The sequence below is a fragment of the Thermothielavioides terrestris genome, chromosome 1, assembly GCF_000226115.1.
Source record: "Thermothielavioides terrestris NRRL 8126 chromosome 1, complete sequence".
NCBI classification, from domain to species: Eukaryota; Fungi; Ascomycota; class Sordariomycetes; order Sordariales; family Chaetomiaceae; genus Thermothielavioides; species Thermothielavioides terrestris.
In genome coordinates, this window is record NC_016457.1 from 7813711 (window position 1) to 7828213 (window position 14503).

Sequence of the window (14503 nt, forward strand, 5' to 3'; positions counted from 1 at the left end):
GGCCCTTTCACTGGGTGGCTGTCAGCCGCACCGCAGCCCGGGATGCCTGGATTGGTTGCCCATCCCCCTGGGGCTTCAGCAAGCCTCTGTGAAATGTCTCACCAAACACAAGAGTGCTTCGAAGTCCTCAAAGAAGGAGGTGCGGAGGATATGGATTAGTGCTTCAACCAATACGGAACTGCCGCACTCGCCAAGCGTATCTGCATACAGACACCACAGGGCATATGACGGTGTTTGAACCAAGCGCTAGATTGATAACCACGATCTCACCCGCAGCCTGGCCTGCAAGCTGTCAGTCTTTCCTCTAGCACCACGTGGGCACGCCGCTCACCGCCACCACGCAAAAAAGAAGAATAACACCCTCCATCCCGTCACGACAAGGCCATCTCAAGCAACCGCGCCGCTCGACCCAGCACTCCCGGCGGCGGCAGCAGCGGGCGGCCGCACAACCTGCCGGAGCCTATCCAGATCCAGCGGCAGGCGCTCGCCCATCCAGATGGCGCGCTGCGTGTGGTTCCTCAGCTCGCGGCCCGGGTCCGGCTCGGTCGTGTTCGGGTGGACGAGCACGGACAGGGGCCCGCGCCAGACGGCGAGCCAGGGGACGAAGGCGCCGAACTGGGCGGGCGTGAGCAGGTTGACCTCGAACATGGCGACCGGGTGCGGGCCGATCGGCCGGTCCCAGAAGGCGTAGATGCGCAGCTCCGGGAACTCGCGCCGGATGCGCTCCCACAGGGCCCGCGCGTAGCGCGTCTGCGCCGGGTTGGACTGGAAGTAGTAGATGTGCACGTCGCTTTTTTTTTTGGCGGGCAGATGTCGCGGTGTTAGATGGTTGGATGGGGAGGGAGGGGGATTGTTTCACGAGGCGGGAGGTGGACGGCACTCACAATGCGCCCCGCCGGCCGTTGTCCAGCGGGTCGACGAACTTGTCGTAGGCGCTGCTGAGTACGCCCGTCTGCGGATTCCGGAAGCTCTTGCCGTCCTCGGCCCGTTCCTCGGGAAGCGGCGGGGCGTTCTCATACCCGGCTAGCGGTGACGGGTAGGAGGCGACGTCCAGATAGTCCGCCATTGCAGGTAAGTATGCAACGGGGGGTTTGAATCTCGTGTCAACCCTTTGTGACAAAATATGATAAGGTCGCCGTGGAGGCAGTGACCTACGGAGGACTGTGTATGTGTCTCGACATCCGTTGTTTGTAAGCACAGCTCCACAGCTGACCGAGCATTACCGGCAAGGACAAAAAGGGCGACGAGATGGTAGGACGACCCCGCATTGACGGCATCGACCGGCCAGCGAATGCCGCTTCATTGCCATGACGTGACCTGTCTACGTCGTGACGACTGGTCTTTCTTTCCTCCCTCCTTTTGTTTTTGGGCAAATTTACTTTGACCCAACATTCTGCACAGTAGCCCCAAGGCCCGGCTTGTTCCTTGTTCCCCGCAGTTCGTCAACTTCACTTTTCGGTGTTCACTACCGAGAACCGTTCGGGCCTTGGCGCTGTGGGGCCGGCGCACCGGCTCCGGCCACTCGGCGGGAAACGGGTCGATCGGCCGGTCCCGCTCCCGAGGACCGATTTTGTGTTGTTTAGCCCTTCCCCGCCGACTACAAAAGGACCACAAACGAACCGTCCTCCTGCCGGTCCTTGAGCAGCCCGTACCGGGGGCTCTGGACGGAAAAGTTGAGCACGGTGGCGGCAATCGCCTGGTACGCCTCGATCAGCTTGTTGAGCCGGTCGGCGGCTTCATGTCCGTTTTCTCGCGCGGCTCTTTCTTGGAGACGTGCTGCATTGTGGTCGAAATCGGTTATGCAGTCGTAGATGTCTTGTGTGATCTTCTGGACCGCGTCGTCGAGGTCGACTCCCAGCGACCGCATCGTGATCGGTATTAGGTTCCCAAACGCTCCATCTTTCTGAGACGACATGAGCGGGCTTGTTGGCCGGTGTGGCCCCGATCTGGATGTTGACAGGACTCACCAGCTCTTTCTTAAGCGAAAACACTTCGTTGATTCTGTCCAAGGCGAGTCCGTCAGCTGGCAGCCTCTAGGTGAAGCTCAGGTTGGCCAGCTCACAGGATCAGAAGTTTGTTCACTTTGAGGCCCATATCTGCCAGCTCTTTTGACTCGAGTATCTCCACGGGAAGAGATAGCCCGTTCAGGATCCTGTGTTCCGTCAACATCAATACCGGCCAGAAATTCGCTCTCGTGCCACGAGGGCAGTACTAACCTGGAGAGATCCAGCATCACATCGACCGACGACGTCCTCAGCCGCCACGAGTAGAACTCCTCCACGCTGGGCACCCTCCCAGACAGCCTCCATCTATGCTCGGTCACGCACGCCTCCATGTATTCCCTCAGGTGCTGGCCCAGCACCCCCCTGTCCTCCGGCCCGGCATACCCCGCCACGCGCCCGCCCACCTCAGCAAAACTCGCACAAACCGCTGTCGGCGCCGGCGGCTCCGACGCGTCAGCCTCCCTCCTTCCCACAATACCGAGGTGATACTCCACAAAGGCGACCGATTGCCGACAGTACTCCTCCGCCAGCAGCCCCTCCGCCTCCGCCTCCGCACCGGCACCGGCGCCATCGATGGCATCATCCCACAAAAAGAGCCACACACAGTAGAACGCGGCCGTCTCAAGGATGTGGTACGGCGCGTCGGGGAACCAGCTGAGTAGTTAGCCCAGTACCGTCAGCAAGTACACGTCCTTATACCACTGGGTTTGCAAGGTACATGTCCGGGCCATCAGAAGAAGAAAAGAACAAGAGGAAGAAACCAGAGGCGACGGCCCATCCAGGAACTGGGAAACCGGGAATTAGGCAGGTAAATCAGGATACACGCACCCGGCAGCAAACAGCGCGATATCAGCGGCCTTCACCTTCGCCAGGACGCGCGCATCAGGGATCAGCCCTTCCAGCCGGGCGTCCACGGCCAGTCTGACCCGGCCGTAGAGCGGGTTCACGCCCTGCTTCCATGCGGCGAAGGCGGGGCGGAGGTCGGGAATGTGGAGGCGCTGGCCGCGGAGGGCCGGGGTGTGGCCGCTGTCTGGGTTTTGCGGGACCATTTGTTTGTGTGTGTGTGTTGCGTGTGCTTGCTGTGGTGGTTTGTTGTTTACACACTGCAGGGTAATTAAGAGAGCGGCGAAATGTTGAGACTTCTTGTTTGGTTTACCCCACACGGAACTGCGGAAGGCGACAAAACAACAGTTAGGCCCAGAAGCCGCCGGGTCAAGCATCTCCACGAGCTCACGACACGCACACACACTTGATGGCCGGGGGCATAGCATGAGGAAGACAGTGCATATATAGGGAGGTAGTATGTACACCAACTACCTGAGAAGTACCGAAGCGGGTCCAAGCGGGCACATCAGGCACCGCAACAACCAAAGCCGCCAAACCGTCTAGACGTCTACACCGAGCTCTATCCAGCCCAGAGCCAGCACTGACTTTTATCCGAGGCAAGCCACTCATAGGACAAAGCAGTGGGCAAACAGAAAGTCCATCTCCTCCGCTTTCCCAAGTGCTGAGAGTGGCTGAGTAAGCAACAATGTGCCATACGATGTTCGAAGCCAAGCTCGACGCAACAATACGCCGGCCGTAAGTGGCGCAATCCCGTGGAGAGAAAAAGGCACATTGAGAAATCAAGGAAAAGAAGAACAAGGAAAAGCAGAAACCAGGAAAAACACCATTGAACCATTCCACCCGTCCAGACGCCCCAGGGATGCAGCCGCAACGCCACATGAGCCCCTTTATCCATCCATATCCATCGCACATCATGCCGATGCCGATACAAACTTCGAGTGGGAGCGCTCCAGAAAAGGCGCCGAAAAACGAGATGCCACCAAGCCCGAGCCAGGTTCTCAGACAGAGCGATGCGATGGAATGTACAGCCAGGGGAAGAAAGGAAAAAGGAGAAGACAGCGAGATGTGCCGTACGAAAGCAAGGCAAAGGCAAGAGGCAAGGGCAAGGGTGGTGATCGTCGTGACGGTGTAGGATACATAATACAAGTCATAGGATATGTTGTGCCGATGGACACGGCGGCACTCGTTAGCCCGATCAGGCCAGGCGGCTGCGAACCACAGGCGCGGTTCCAGCACTGCTGGTCTTAGCCGGCTTAGCCGAGTCCGAGTCGTCGTCCGAGTCGACGATTTTGTCGTAGTCGTAGTTGGGGTCGATCGGCTCCTTCGTGGCGACGTCGACCAAGTCGTCGCCCTCGACGACGACCTCGTGGTTGGCGATGCGGCGCATCAGCGCGAAGAACTGCGAGTCCTTGAACTTCCTGGACGTGTTGTCGGCGACCGAGTTGACGATGTCGAGGGCCGCGCGCGCGAGGTCGTCCTCGGCCTGCCGCTTGTCCTGCTCCTGCGCGAGCTCCTCCAGCTTGGCGTCGATCACCTCCATCTCGTCGGCGGACGGCTTCTGGGCTCGGGCGGGCGGTTCGCTGCGCGGGCCGTGCTTGGCCATCCACTTGTCCTGCTCCTCGGCGAACTCGCTGTTAGCGAGCTTCTGCTTCTCGGTCCACTCGGCCACCTCGCGCTCGAAGATGTCCTTGTCGTACGCAGCGAAGGCGAGGTCGAACGCTTCCTGTTCCTTCGCAGCGGCGGCACCGTCTTGCGAGAGCTCGGTCTGGGGCTGCTGAGTGCCGGCGCTCATGGCGGGATTCTGCATGCGTAGCAGCGCAGAAGGCGCGGCGTTGGCCATGGGCATGGGCATCGGGAACGGAGCAGGCTGAGGATTCATGGCCGGATGCATGGCAGGCATGGGTCCGGGATGCACACGGCTCGGCATCGCGGCGGTGGCACCGGCCGTGCCGGGGCCGAGCTGCATGCTTGCAAACTCGGCCACCCATTCCTGATGCGAGGGGTTGCCGGGAGTAGTAGCAGAAACCAGGCGGGTGGCAGGGGCACCAGCACCGACACCAATGTTTCCCATCGGCGCAGGGGCGGCGGGAGCCGAATGAAGGTGCGGTCTGACGGCAGGGACATATGCAACGATCGGATGCATGACGTTCAGATCCAGGTTCGGACCAAAGGTCGCATGGGCGGGAGCGGCGCCTTGCTGGAAATGTCCGAAGGCCGTCTCGGCGCTGTTGGAGAAGGAAGGCTGGGATCGGAAGGTCTGGTCGAGGCAAGATCAGTGACCGGTTCAGTCTCATGGAGGTTATGGAGCTCGACACACATTTCCCGGGCCGGCCAGCGGCGCGTTGGTGAGTCGATCTTGGTGGAGGGTGCGATCGCGGTCGACATGCGCCACGAGGTTTTTGGCGCCGTTGGACGGGCCGCACATGCTGTCCGCCATTTTTGGGAGAGCAAAGCGGTTGACGATCGTCGAGACGTGAGGGAGCGACTTGCTCTGCGCAATTCGATGGCTGATATCGACCTCTGGAGGCAAGAGAGAGAACCACCAAGGGGTGATCGAGATGCCGAGGTCTACCGAGGGAGGCGTCGGGTCGAGCCGAGCTGGGGAACGACGGCTTTATAGCTCTGGCGTCGAGGAGGAAGAATAGAGAGAATGAGGATGAATTGACGAGCATATCCTATTGTTGACAATAAGCTGAAGCCATTCTCTGGTGGCCCCGCTTTTGTGGTGTGTGTGGTGTCGGCGCCAGATTCGCCATGGGGTGGTGATGGTTCTCTCGGCGTATGTCGGTGGTGTCGCAGGTGGGTGCCGAGGGCGGGGACAGGCCTGTGATCGAGGGGCAAGCCAAGAGCCGAAGTGAGGATCCATCAGTGTGGGACAGGCCAGTGCGGGCCTCACAGTGCACACGGTGAACCCCAGTGTGCGACCTGCAGTCCCCGAGCTCACCTTGAATTTCTTGCCAGCTGGACAACAACAGGGGTTCGCATTGCAACTGGGGCCATTGTTACAGCGGCCATTAGGAACCAGCATCTCAACTGGACAATCAGCATCTGGGCACGACAATTGGGCACGACAATTAACATCCACCATTGCGAATAACCGCCTTGACAACGTCAACTGGCTTTTCCTTGTTTCCTCATAACCCAACTTTGAAGCTCTAGCTGCCGGCACAATGGTGCGGAAACTGTCCCACCACCTCATTGATCTCTTCTTGTCCTCCTCCTCGCAAGCGGGTCGCTAATGGATCGCGCTCTCCAGGCAGCAGGAACGCAAGTCATCGCCAACTCTGGCCACGACGATATGATTGTATGTTGCTCCCCCGACCGTCGCAGCTCTCCGCGGAACCGGGCGAGACGATGAGGACGCTTATGGGCCATGCATGGTCTGACACCGCGTAGCACGATGCAGTCCTCGACTACTACGGCCGGAGGTTAGCGACCTGCTCCTCGGACCGCACCATCAAGATCTTCGAGATAGAAGGCGAGACACAACGGCTCAGCGAGACGCTGAAGGGGTACGTTGCGAATCCAGATGCGGGGCCGGAAACAGCCCAAGCTCATAGCCGAATCACAGGCACGATGGCGCCGTATGGTGCGTCTCGTGGGCGCATCCCAAGTACGGCAACATCCTCGCGAGCGCGGGGTACGACGGCAAGGTGCTGATCTGGCGCGAGATGAACGGCGCGTGGCAGCGCATCTTCGACTTTGCGCTGCACAAGGCGAGCGTCAACGTGGTGTCGTGGTCGCCGCACGAGGCCGGCTGCCTGCTGGCCTGCGCGTCGTCGGACGGCAACGTCAGCGTGCTCGAGTTCAGGGACAACAGTTGGGAGCACAGCATCTTCCACGCGCACGGCCTGGGCGTCAACTCGGTCTCGTGGGCGCCCGCGACCAACCCGGGCAGCATCGTCAGCAGCAAGCCGGGCCCCAAGTCGACCGGCAACCGGCGCTTCGTCACGGGCGGCTCCGACAACACGCTCAAGATCTGGGTGCACGACCCGGCCACCAACGGGTACAAGCTGGAGCGCGAGCCGCTGACCGGCCACACCGACTGGGTGCGCGACGTGGCCTGGAGCCCGACGGTGCTGCAGAAGAGCTACATCGCGAGCGCGTCCGAGGACCGCACCGTGCGCATCTGGACCAGCGATCCGGCCAACCCGCTGCAGTGGAACTGCAAGGTGCTCAGCTTCGACGCGGCCGTCTGGCGCGTGAGCTGGTCGCTGAGCGGCAACGTGCTGGCGGCCAGCAGCAACGACAACAAGGTGACGCTGTGGAAGGAGAACCTCAAGGGCGAGTGGGAATGTGTCAAGACCATTGAAGAGTGACGAAATGACCCTTGTTATGGGGGACGGCGGTTCAGGCGTTATGGCTCGGATGGTTTAGAGTTAATGCAGTTGGGATTTGCCAACCATCATATCACCCTACTATGTCTTCGTGACACTCGCGCTTTCCATAGCAGTTGGGTGGGTCATCAAGGGAGCGGCGGTTGGATGCTCACGGGATTGCGCCAGGCTGCGTGTGGCTAACTACCTGACCTTATATTCCAAGAACCACTCCGTACAAAGGTCGTACAGTACCACTCGAAGCCCGATTCTTAGTGTTCCGCCCAATGATCAACGACGTCTCTTCAACCGGCAATCACTAACCCTCCAACAGCCGCCATCGCTACCGTCACTCCAACCACCGCCGCCCATCCTCCCCAGCCCGCACCCCGAAAACCCACCAGCGGCGCGACCGCGGCCGCTGCAGACGACGTACTGCTCGCTGGCGCCCCAGCAGTCCCAGTCGCCGTCCCCCCACCGCCGCCCTCTCCTCCCTCCCCAGCGCGCATGACGACCCAGATCTCCCCCGTCGCGTCGCTCGACACAAACAGCCGCCGGCCGGCCCCGGTGCCATTCAGCGCCAGCCCGACCGGGCGCATGCACCCGCCGCCGCCCGCGCCCGGACAGGCAAGCACGTCCGGGGCGGCGAGCACGTCGACGGCGGCGGCGACGCTGTCGCTGGGCTCGGCGGGCTCGCCGCTCGCCGCGTCGAACGCCACGCGCGCCAGCTTGTAGCCGGCCGCGCGGTCGCGGTCCCAGCTGCCGTGGAACGAGACGAAGGCGGCGCGCGCACTGCCGTCGTCGTCGTCGTCGAACTTGAGGTCGAGCGGGGCCATGTGCGCGCGGAAGGTCAGGCGCGGCGGGCGCGCGGTGCGCGCGCAGGTCGTGTCGTTGAGCGTGGCGTTGGGCGATTCCGCGAATTGGCTGCCGACCGTGAGGTTGCCGAGGGCCGGGAACGCGGTTGTGTTCCACAGCGCGAAGCAGGACGGGTAGCCGTGGTTGGCGCCCAGCGTGGCCGGGTCGCGCAGGACGCCGTGGAAGTTGAGCTCCTCGCCCGGGTTGTCCTCGTGCACGTCGCGCCCCTCGCGCCGCACGTCGTCGGCGCTGTTCTCCACCGACCAGATGCCGCCCGTCACCGGGTGCTCGGCCACGCCGACCGAGTTGCGCAGGCCCCAGCCGACCAGCAGGCCGTCGGTCGGGTAGTTGTAGGGCCCGCGGCGGGCAGCGGTGGCGCTGGAGGAGATGTTGAAGGCGCGGATCTGCGAGATGCCCGAGGACTGCTGGGCCGCGAGCGGGTCGATGTTGGCGGAGCTGCCGCGGGACACGAGCAGGAGGTCCGGCTGCTTCCGGGAGAGGAGCAGCGTGCGCGTGACGTGGTCGCCGTTGGCGTTGCTCATGTTGAACACCAGGCGCTGCTGGTTGCTCACGGTGGCGGCGTCAGGGTCGTAGCTGTAGCTGTAGACGTTCTCGGTTGACGAGACGTACAGCGTCCTGCCGTCCTCGGACAGCTCCAGGCCGTGGTTGAGCTGGTAAGGAACTGTCAGCAGCTGCGTTGGGGCCGAGGTCATCGTTTTGGCTCACCTCCTTGTCTGCGATCACGGTCTTGTTGGTCTTGACAGATAGGCAAGTGCCTCCGTTGTCCGTAAAGGTCAAACGCCTAAGCCCGACGCCGGCTTCAATCACGAGCAGCCCGCCCTTGCTGTCGAACTTCAGGCCGCGGGGCCTCGACAGGCCCGTGGCGATCAGCTGGGCCTTCCATCCGGGGCTCACGACTGGCGGCGAATAAGACGGGGTCAGGACGGTTGCGCATGCAGTTGACGACGAGCTTGTCGTCAGTGCGGCGGAGGTTGTTTGCGCGTCTGCTGCGTTTGGAGATAGCAGCAAGGCTGCCAGTGCAGCACGTCTCATGAGATTGTCCATGTTGTTTCTGTTGTTTTGCTGTGTAAGCGCTGCGTTGATACCCTGGGAATCAGATCTCTTGTCTATCCGTTCCGGCCACCCCGACGTGGTGACGCAACTCTCGATCAACCTCGACGCCCGGTCATTTATCATTTATCTAGTTCTTGGTCATAGGCGATGCCTGCCATACGCACGCTGCTAGGAAGCTTGGCCGAGGTCCTTCCGGAACGTTTGTGATTTGTTACCAGAAACATCGGAATTCATGCGTCCCGCTCTGCCAAGAGACGCACAGCCGGTTCAGCGCCCCCGGATGGCCCGGCTTTGGCGGTCATGAGAGTTGGGCCTTGAGCGTCGTTCAGGGGCTGGTTATATTGTTGTCTTAATCCTACTGAGTCCTCCGACCGAATTCCGAGTTTTCGACATTGTGATGTCATTCTTCTTGTGCCCTGTCAGATACTTTTCTCCTGTGCTGCACATGAGAACCCCGGCTGGAAAGGACGAAGTCAACATTGGGAGAGTTGCTGTGGCGCCCTCCGGTTGTTGTCTCAGGTCCATATCCGTTGAATGAATCACTTTGTCTTACCTACCTATTCAGCTTTCCAGATCACCGACCGACGCCTGCTGCCCGAGGATTCTGTAGAGATGCTGGCCACTGTAAAAAAGCCGAAACAGCAAGCCGGCCGACGAGGTCCTCAGCAAATTTGAGACGGAGATGGATATGGTCAAGGCGGTTTGTCTTGATTCTCGTCCACATTGTGCGAGCTGGCACGATGCATGGGATGGGCATTCTGGCAGCAACCGCATGAAGCTCGCCCGAGGTGCTTAACAGAATAACGGCATGGCGACCGGTTCTCTATAGATACCGGGTGGCGATGCTAGAGCCCAACAGAGCAGAACGTGGTTGCAGCGTATCGACAAGCCAGGGGGACTTCACCTCACAATGCTCTTCTCAATCGCAGCGACCTCGGCCAGCGCTCCCCTGATCTTTCGCTTGGCCTCCTCCGTAGGTGGCAGGTACGGCCTCCGGGGCATCATCTTCGCCTCGGCATCCTCCACCCCGGCCACGGGCGCAGTAAACACGCTCGCCGCATACTTGGTTGCCGCAATGCCGCCGGCCTTGAGCGCCTGCTCCGCGAGCGCCGCCTTCCGGTGCAACTCCAGCGCCTCCTGTGTCCTGCCCGCCTTGTACAAGTTGTACACCTCCACGATCGTCTTGGGGAACACGTTCGCAAACGCGGCGATGCAGCCTGCGCTGCCCACCGCCAGGCCCCCGATCAAGAAATCACTCTGCCCGCCAAACACGGCAAACCGCTCCGGCGGGAACTCGGCCGCCAGCCTGGTGATCTTGGCCACGCTCCCACACGTGAGCTTCACTCCCACGATATTCTCATGCTTCCTCACCAGCCTCGCAATAGCCTCACTGCCCAACTGTCAGCGGCCCTCTTTTTCCCCCCCCTTTTCTTCGCATCAACAAGCCAAGCCAGACTCACCTATCCAGATCTATCCCTCCGCACACCCCAGGGAAGTTATACACCACCACCCCGACCCCCTTCCGCGCACACTCCCGGGCGACGCGGTCGTAGAACCCCTCGACCACCTCGCCGACCCTGTCCACGCGCCCGAAATACCCCGGCGGCAGGAGCATCACGTAGTCGGCGCCCTCGGCGACCGCATCGTCCACAAACTCAAGCACCTGCCGCTCCGAGTGGCCGCCGACACCAACCATGATCGGCGGCGGCCGCGCGCCGTCGTGCCCCCCGGGCGCCAGCGCCGCGCGCGCGCAGCGCACCAGCGCGCGCCGCTCCTCGCGCGTCAGCAGGAACGTCTCCGCGTTGGTGCCCAGCACCACCAGTCCCGCCAGGCCGGTCTGCAAGCCGAGGTAGCCGAAGTAACCCGCCTGCGAGGCCAGGTCGAGCGTGTCGGTCGCCGGGTCGAAGAGCGTCACGGCTGGGCACCAGACGCCCGAGGGCGGGACCGGGAAGGCCATTTTCTTCTTTTCTTTCTTGGAAGAAGGGGGGGTTGGGGTGGAGGGGGAAAGGAGGTTGGGATGAGGGGGGATTTGGCGAGAGTTGGGGAAAGATGGCTGGGGAAAGGTGGATGAGGGGTCCTGGAGGGTTAAGTAGCCTGGAAGCGTTTCGGTGAGAAAGATGAGATCGGGCGAGTTGGAAGTTGGCAGCGATTGGGCTCGAGTTAACTCCTGCGGTAGGCTCGCAGTGGAGTGTCATGCTTGTGTAAGTGAGAAGAGTGGGGACACCGCTGCCGGTTAGGCACGGCAATGAGGGACGGCGGATGGACAACACACAGCCGGTCTGGAAGCAAGTTCGAGAGGGATCTACGGTGAGAACCCCCAAGAACCAAGAGTTGACCTGCCATGAATGACGTTAGCTGTTTGGGCAGCCCCACGCTTGTTCAGGGCGCCGATGTCACGGCGGGACAGGGCCGGGCGCCGGGAGCGACCCCGCGCGGCAGCGGCCCAACGCCGGGGCAAGATATCCCGAGCAGCAAGAGCATTGAGCGGTCTCGTCCAGTCCACGAGACAGCAGATCTACCAAGGTACCTCACACCACAAAAGCCCATGCTCAAGCAACGATTCAAGGCCAGGTGGTGCCCGCCCATGTATCTTGTTCATGTCTTCAACATCAATGGTATTAGAACAGATTTTGTCTCGGTGTGCCAAGCAAACCCCATGCCGCGAACGAAAAGCAGGGAGAAAAGAAGCGGGAAAAGAAATGAGAAATGGCCGTTGAAACACAAGGCGTCAGAGCACAGAGAGAAGAAAAAACGTCAAAGAAGGAAGAAGAAGCAGCAGGGGTAAAAAAAAGAGAAACGAAAAAAAGGCCTAGGAACTCATCGCGCGCCCAGCAGAACTGTACGTATATCCACCCGTATGCCGCATCTCCTGGCACAAAATCCCCAGCCAGGCCGCTCCGCCGTGCTCTACCTCGCCAGCAAAACCAAGCGAACTATCCATCAGCCCTTAAGGCCCACCCTCCCCATCAGCCCCCTCAGCGCAAGCCGATGACGCTCATCTCGAGCGTCCAGACCCTGCGGATCCAGACCTTGAGCTTGGTGCCGGGGGGCAGGCCCTCGACGTTCTCGAGCTCGACGCCCTCCCACCAGCAGCGGCGGGCGGGCTTGCGCCAGAAGAGCAGCAGCTTCTGCGCCATGCCGACGGCGCCGCTGCCCATGTCGTTGCCGCGGATGTCGGAGCGCAGGCGCGCCAGCGCGAGCGAGCAGATGACCGCCTTGCTGGGCTCGCCCGCCCGGTGGCCCCAGCGGTCGTCGTGGTTGAAGCCTCTGCGTTTCGCCGGGACCGAAGGGTTAGCGTGTTGGAAGAAAAAAAAAACAAGATAGAGAAAAGGACGGTAGTAAAAAAAATAAAAAAAAAGAAAAAAAAGAAAAAATAAAAAAAGAAAAAGAAAGAAAAAAAAGAAAGAAAAAAAATCCTCACCCCGCTGTCAGCATCTCAATGAGATGCGCCTCGGTGGTCCCCGGCTCGTCGCTTTTCTTCAGGCCGCTGAAGATGCCGTCCTGCTTGAGCAGCGCCCGGGCGGCCGCCCGCTTGACCTCCATCATCTCGGCCTGCTCGATGTCCTGCCTGGGCGGGATGGCGTAGAAGTCGAGGTCCTCGCGCAGCACGATGATGCCGGCTCGCCGACTGCTTTCGTCCCGCGCGCCGGGCTCGAGCGGCACCACCCCGTCGACGCCATCGCTGCTGGGCTCCGCCGGTATGCTCTGCGCTACGTTCCGGAAGAAGTCCAGCATGTATTGCAACGATGCCGGGTCGTACTGCGAGTGAAAATTGCGCGTCAGCCGAGGGGGTATACACTGTGGAAGATATCGGGTACATATAGGAAGAATCCTTGCGGGGCAGTCCTTTTCGTATCTCGGCGCTGCAAGATTCCCCTCGGTGATGCCGAAGGTGCTTGGGTTCCGCTGAGCAGCGTCTCCGTCTTTGACGTCTTTGCCATAGGAGAAAGAAAAAAAAAATGAACTCACATCAACTAGAACTGCATCATTCTCCCCAAAGCCACCCATATGCCCTTCAGGAAAGAGGCCGTTTGGAAAGAGCGAAAGGAGGACGAATTCGGGTAATGTTAGCAGCTCGTCCCTCGATAGCTTAAAGCGGGTGCCCCTGTGTCAAGCAGTCAGCCTCCTGCAACGTTACCACACTGAGCCAACCGCATGGAATCGTACCGCAGGTCCATCAAAATCGTCTCATCGCCGGGAACATCTGCGGGCGGCGCGCATGGTTAGCCTTTTGACAATCAGGTCTCTCGTTTCCTGCGGAGGTGGCAACGAACCTCCTAAAGGATTGATCGCCGGCCCGCCTTGCTGAACCTGAGTAATGATACTCGAGGCGCCTCCTGCGGCAGCCATCAGGTAGGTGAATGATTGGAGGGGGCTGGAACCCTCCGAGTACGCCGGCGGCGGCTCTGCTTCTTCGTCCTTGGCGGTGCGCGAAGGCTCGCCCGCGGTGCCCTTGGTATCCTGCGGGAGCGCGCGCTTGGTCTCGTCGCGGAACCGTACGGCGGCGGACGCGCTGTTCGAGGACTCGGGCGCTACCTGCTCGGACGGCTCATACGCAGGTGCCGCGGCGGAGGCTGCCGCGGGCTCGGGCTCGTCGCCGGGTGCGTCGGCGGGCTTGTACGGCTCGCACGGCTCGAGGACGGACGCCGAAGCTCCGTGGCCGTGGCTGGGAAAGAGCGACGAAAACGAGGGTGGCGGCCGGAAGGCGGAACTGCCCGAGGCCTCAGAGGCGGGATACTGGGGCGGCGGAGAGCGCTGGCGGGATGGGGTGCCGTCGTCGTCGTCGGCGGAGTTAAGAAGCAGCTCGGCGTCGACCTCGGCGGTGAGGCACACGAGATTCGTCTCGGCCACGGTGTCTAGCGGCTCCGGAATTCCTGCTTCCTCTTCAACACTGCGCCGTTTGCCGGGGGCGTGCCCAAAGGACGAGCTGCCGGAAGGCCGCCGGTCGGACAACGTGGCGGTTACGAATGCGCAGCTGGGCGGGTGGGTGCGTTATTCCGGAGGCTCGTGACACTCGGAGTTCGCTCGGCGGCCACTGTGCTCGTGAATTGTCGAGCTCGAGGTTGCAACAGGATGGGCCGGCCGCAAAGGTGATTGAGCGGCGGTTATGTTAGCGAAAGGTGCCCAGGGGCCCCCAGATGCGCCCAACGACAGATGAATGGCTGATTCGGCCGACTTATCCACACGTATCCAATGACAAACCCGGACGAGTGGAAGCTCAGATACTGAAAACCAGAGGTGAGGCGGGAAACATGGATGAAGAAGCCGTGCGGAGTGTAGCACGCCAGAGGTTCGTCCGTCCAAAGGGCTGTCAGCTTGTTAGGCTGGTTACCCAGGGATGCCTGAGATGAGCTTCACTTAACTCTCTTAACACTCCTGACAATCGCTGCCGAATTCCTATTCGATGCC

At 61.1% G+C, this 14503-nt stretch overlaps 7 protein-coding genes across 7 annotated transcripts; 1 reads left to right on the plus strand and 6 right to left on the minus strand.

Annotated features, from left to right (window-relative positions):
* Positions 1 to 387: 387 nt before the first annotated feature.
* THITE_2085717 (uncharacterized protein) lies at positions 388 to 1066 on the minus strand (the record flags this gene model as incomplete). The annotated part of the gene is made up of 2 exons (XM_003650501.1): positions 388 to 790; positions 885 to 1066. The coding sequence occupies 2 exons, from the start codon at positions 1064 to 1066 to the stop codon at positions 388 to 390; spliced, it is 585 nt and encodes a 194-aa protein (XP_003650549.1).
* A 265-nt stretch (positions 1067 to 1331) lies between these two features.
* Positions 1332 to 3491, minus strand: THITE_2110120 (uncharacterized protein). Its single transcript, XM_003650502.1, has 5 exons — positions 2832 to 3491; positions 2217 to 2657; positions 2063 to 2152; positions 1968 to 2001; positions 1332 to 1903 (listed from the first exon to the last, which is right to left on the minus strand). Exons 1-5 carry the CDS (start codon positions 3050 to 3052, stop codon positions 1598 to 1600), a joined length of 1092 nt encoding a protein of 363 aa, XP_003650550.1. The 5' UTR covers positions 3053 to 3491; the 3' UTR covers positions 1332 to 1597.
* A 413-nt stretch (positions 3492 to 3904) lies between these two features.
* On the minus strand, positions 3905 to 5657 carry THITE_2110124 (uncharacterized protein). The gene is made up of 2 exons (XM_003650503.1): positions 5167 to 5657; positions 3905 to 5106 (listed from the first exon to the last, which is right to left on the minus strand). Exons 1-2 carry the CDS (start codon positions 5284 to 5286, stop codon positions 4045 to 4047), a joined length of 1182 nt encoding a protein of 393 aa, XP_003650551.1. The 5' UTR covers positions 5287 to 5657; the 3' UTR covers positions 3905 to 4044.
* A 148-nt stretch (positions 5658 to 5805) lies between these two features.
* THITE_2110126 (uncharacterized protein) lies at positions 5806 to 7319 on the plus strand. Its single transcript, XM_003650504.1, has 4 exons — positions 5806 to 6022; positions 6106 to 6153; positions 6246 to 6361; positions 6421 to 7319. Exons 1-4 carry the CDS (start codon positions 6020 to 6022, stop codon positions 7166 to 7168), a joined length of 915 nt encoding a protein of 304 aa, XP_003650552.1. The 5' UTR covers positions 5806 to 6019; the 3' UTR covers positions 7169 to 7319.
* On the minus strand, positions 7316 to 9323 carry THITE_2110129 (uncharacterized protein). The gene is made up of 2 exons (XM_003650505.1): positions 8747 to 9323; positions 7316 to 8691 (listed from the first exon to the last, which is right to left on the minus strand). Exons 1-2 carry the CDS (start codon positions 9083 to 9085, stop codon positions 7471 to 7473), a joined length of 1560 nt encoding a protein of 519 aa, XP_003650553.1. The 5' UTR covers positions 9086 to 9323; the 3' UTR covers positions 7316 to 7470.
* A 671-nt stretch (positions 9324 to 9994) lies between these two features.
* Positions 9995 to 11051, minus strand: THITE_2041371 (uncharacterized protein; the record flags this gene model as incomplete). Its single annotated transcript, XM_003650506.1, has 2 exons — positions 9995 to 10484; positions 10555 to 11051. 2 exons carry the CDS (start codon positions 11049 to 11051, stop codon positions 9995 to 9997), a joined length of 987 nt encoding a protein of 328 aa, XP_003650554.1.
* A 1018-nt stretch (positions 11052 to 12069) lies between these two features.
* THITE_2041405 (uncharacterized protein) lies at positions 12070 to 14023 on the minus strand (the record flags this gene model as incomplete). The annotated part of the gene is made up of 5 exons (XM_003650507.1): positions 12070 to 12361; positions 12516 to 12853; positions 13064 to 13199; positions 13262 to 13298; positions 13369 to 14023. Coding segments are annotated over 5 exons (1458 nt in total), but the record flags the coding sequence as incomplete, so codon positions are not given.
* Positions 14024 to 14503: the final 480 nt, after the last annotated feature.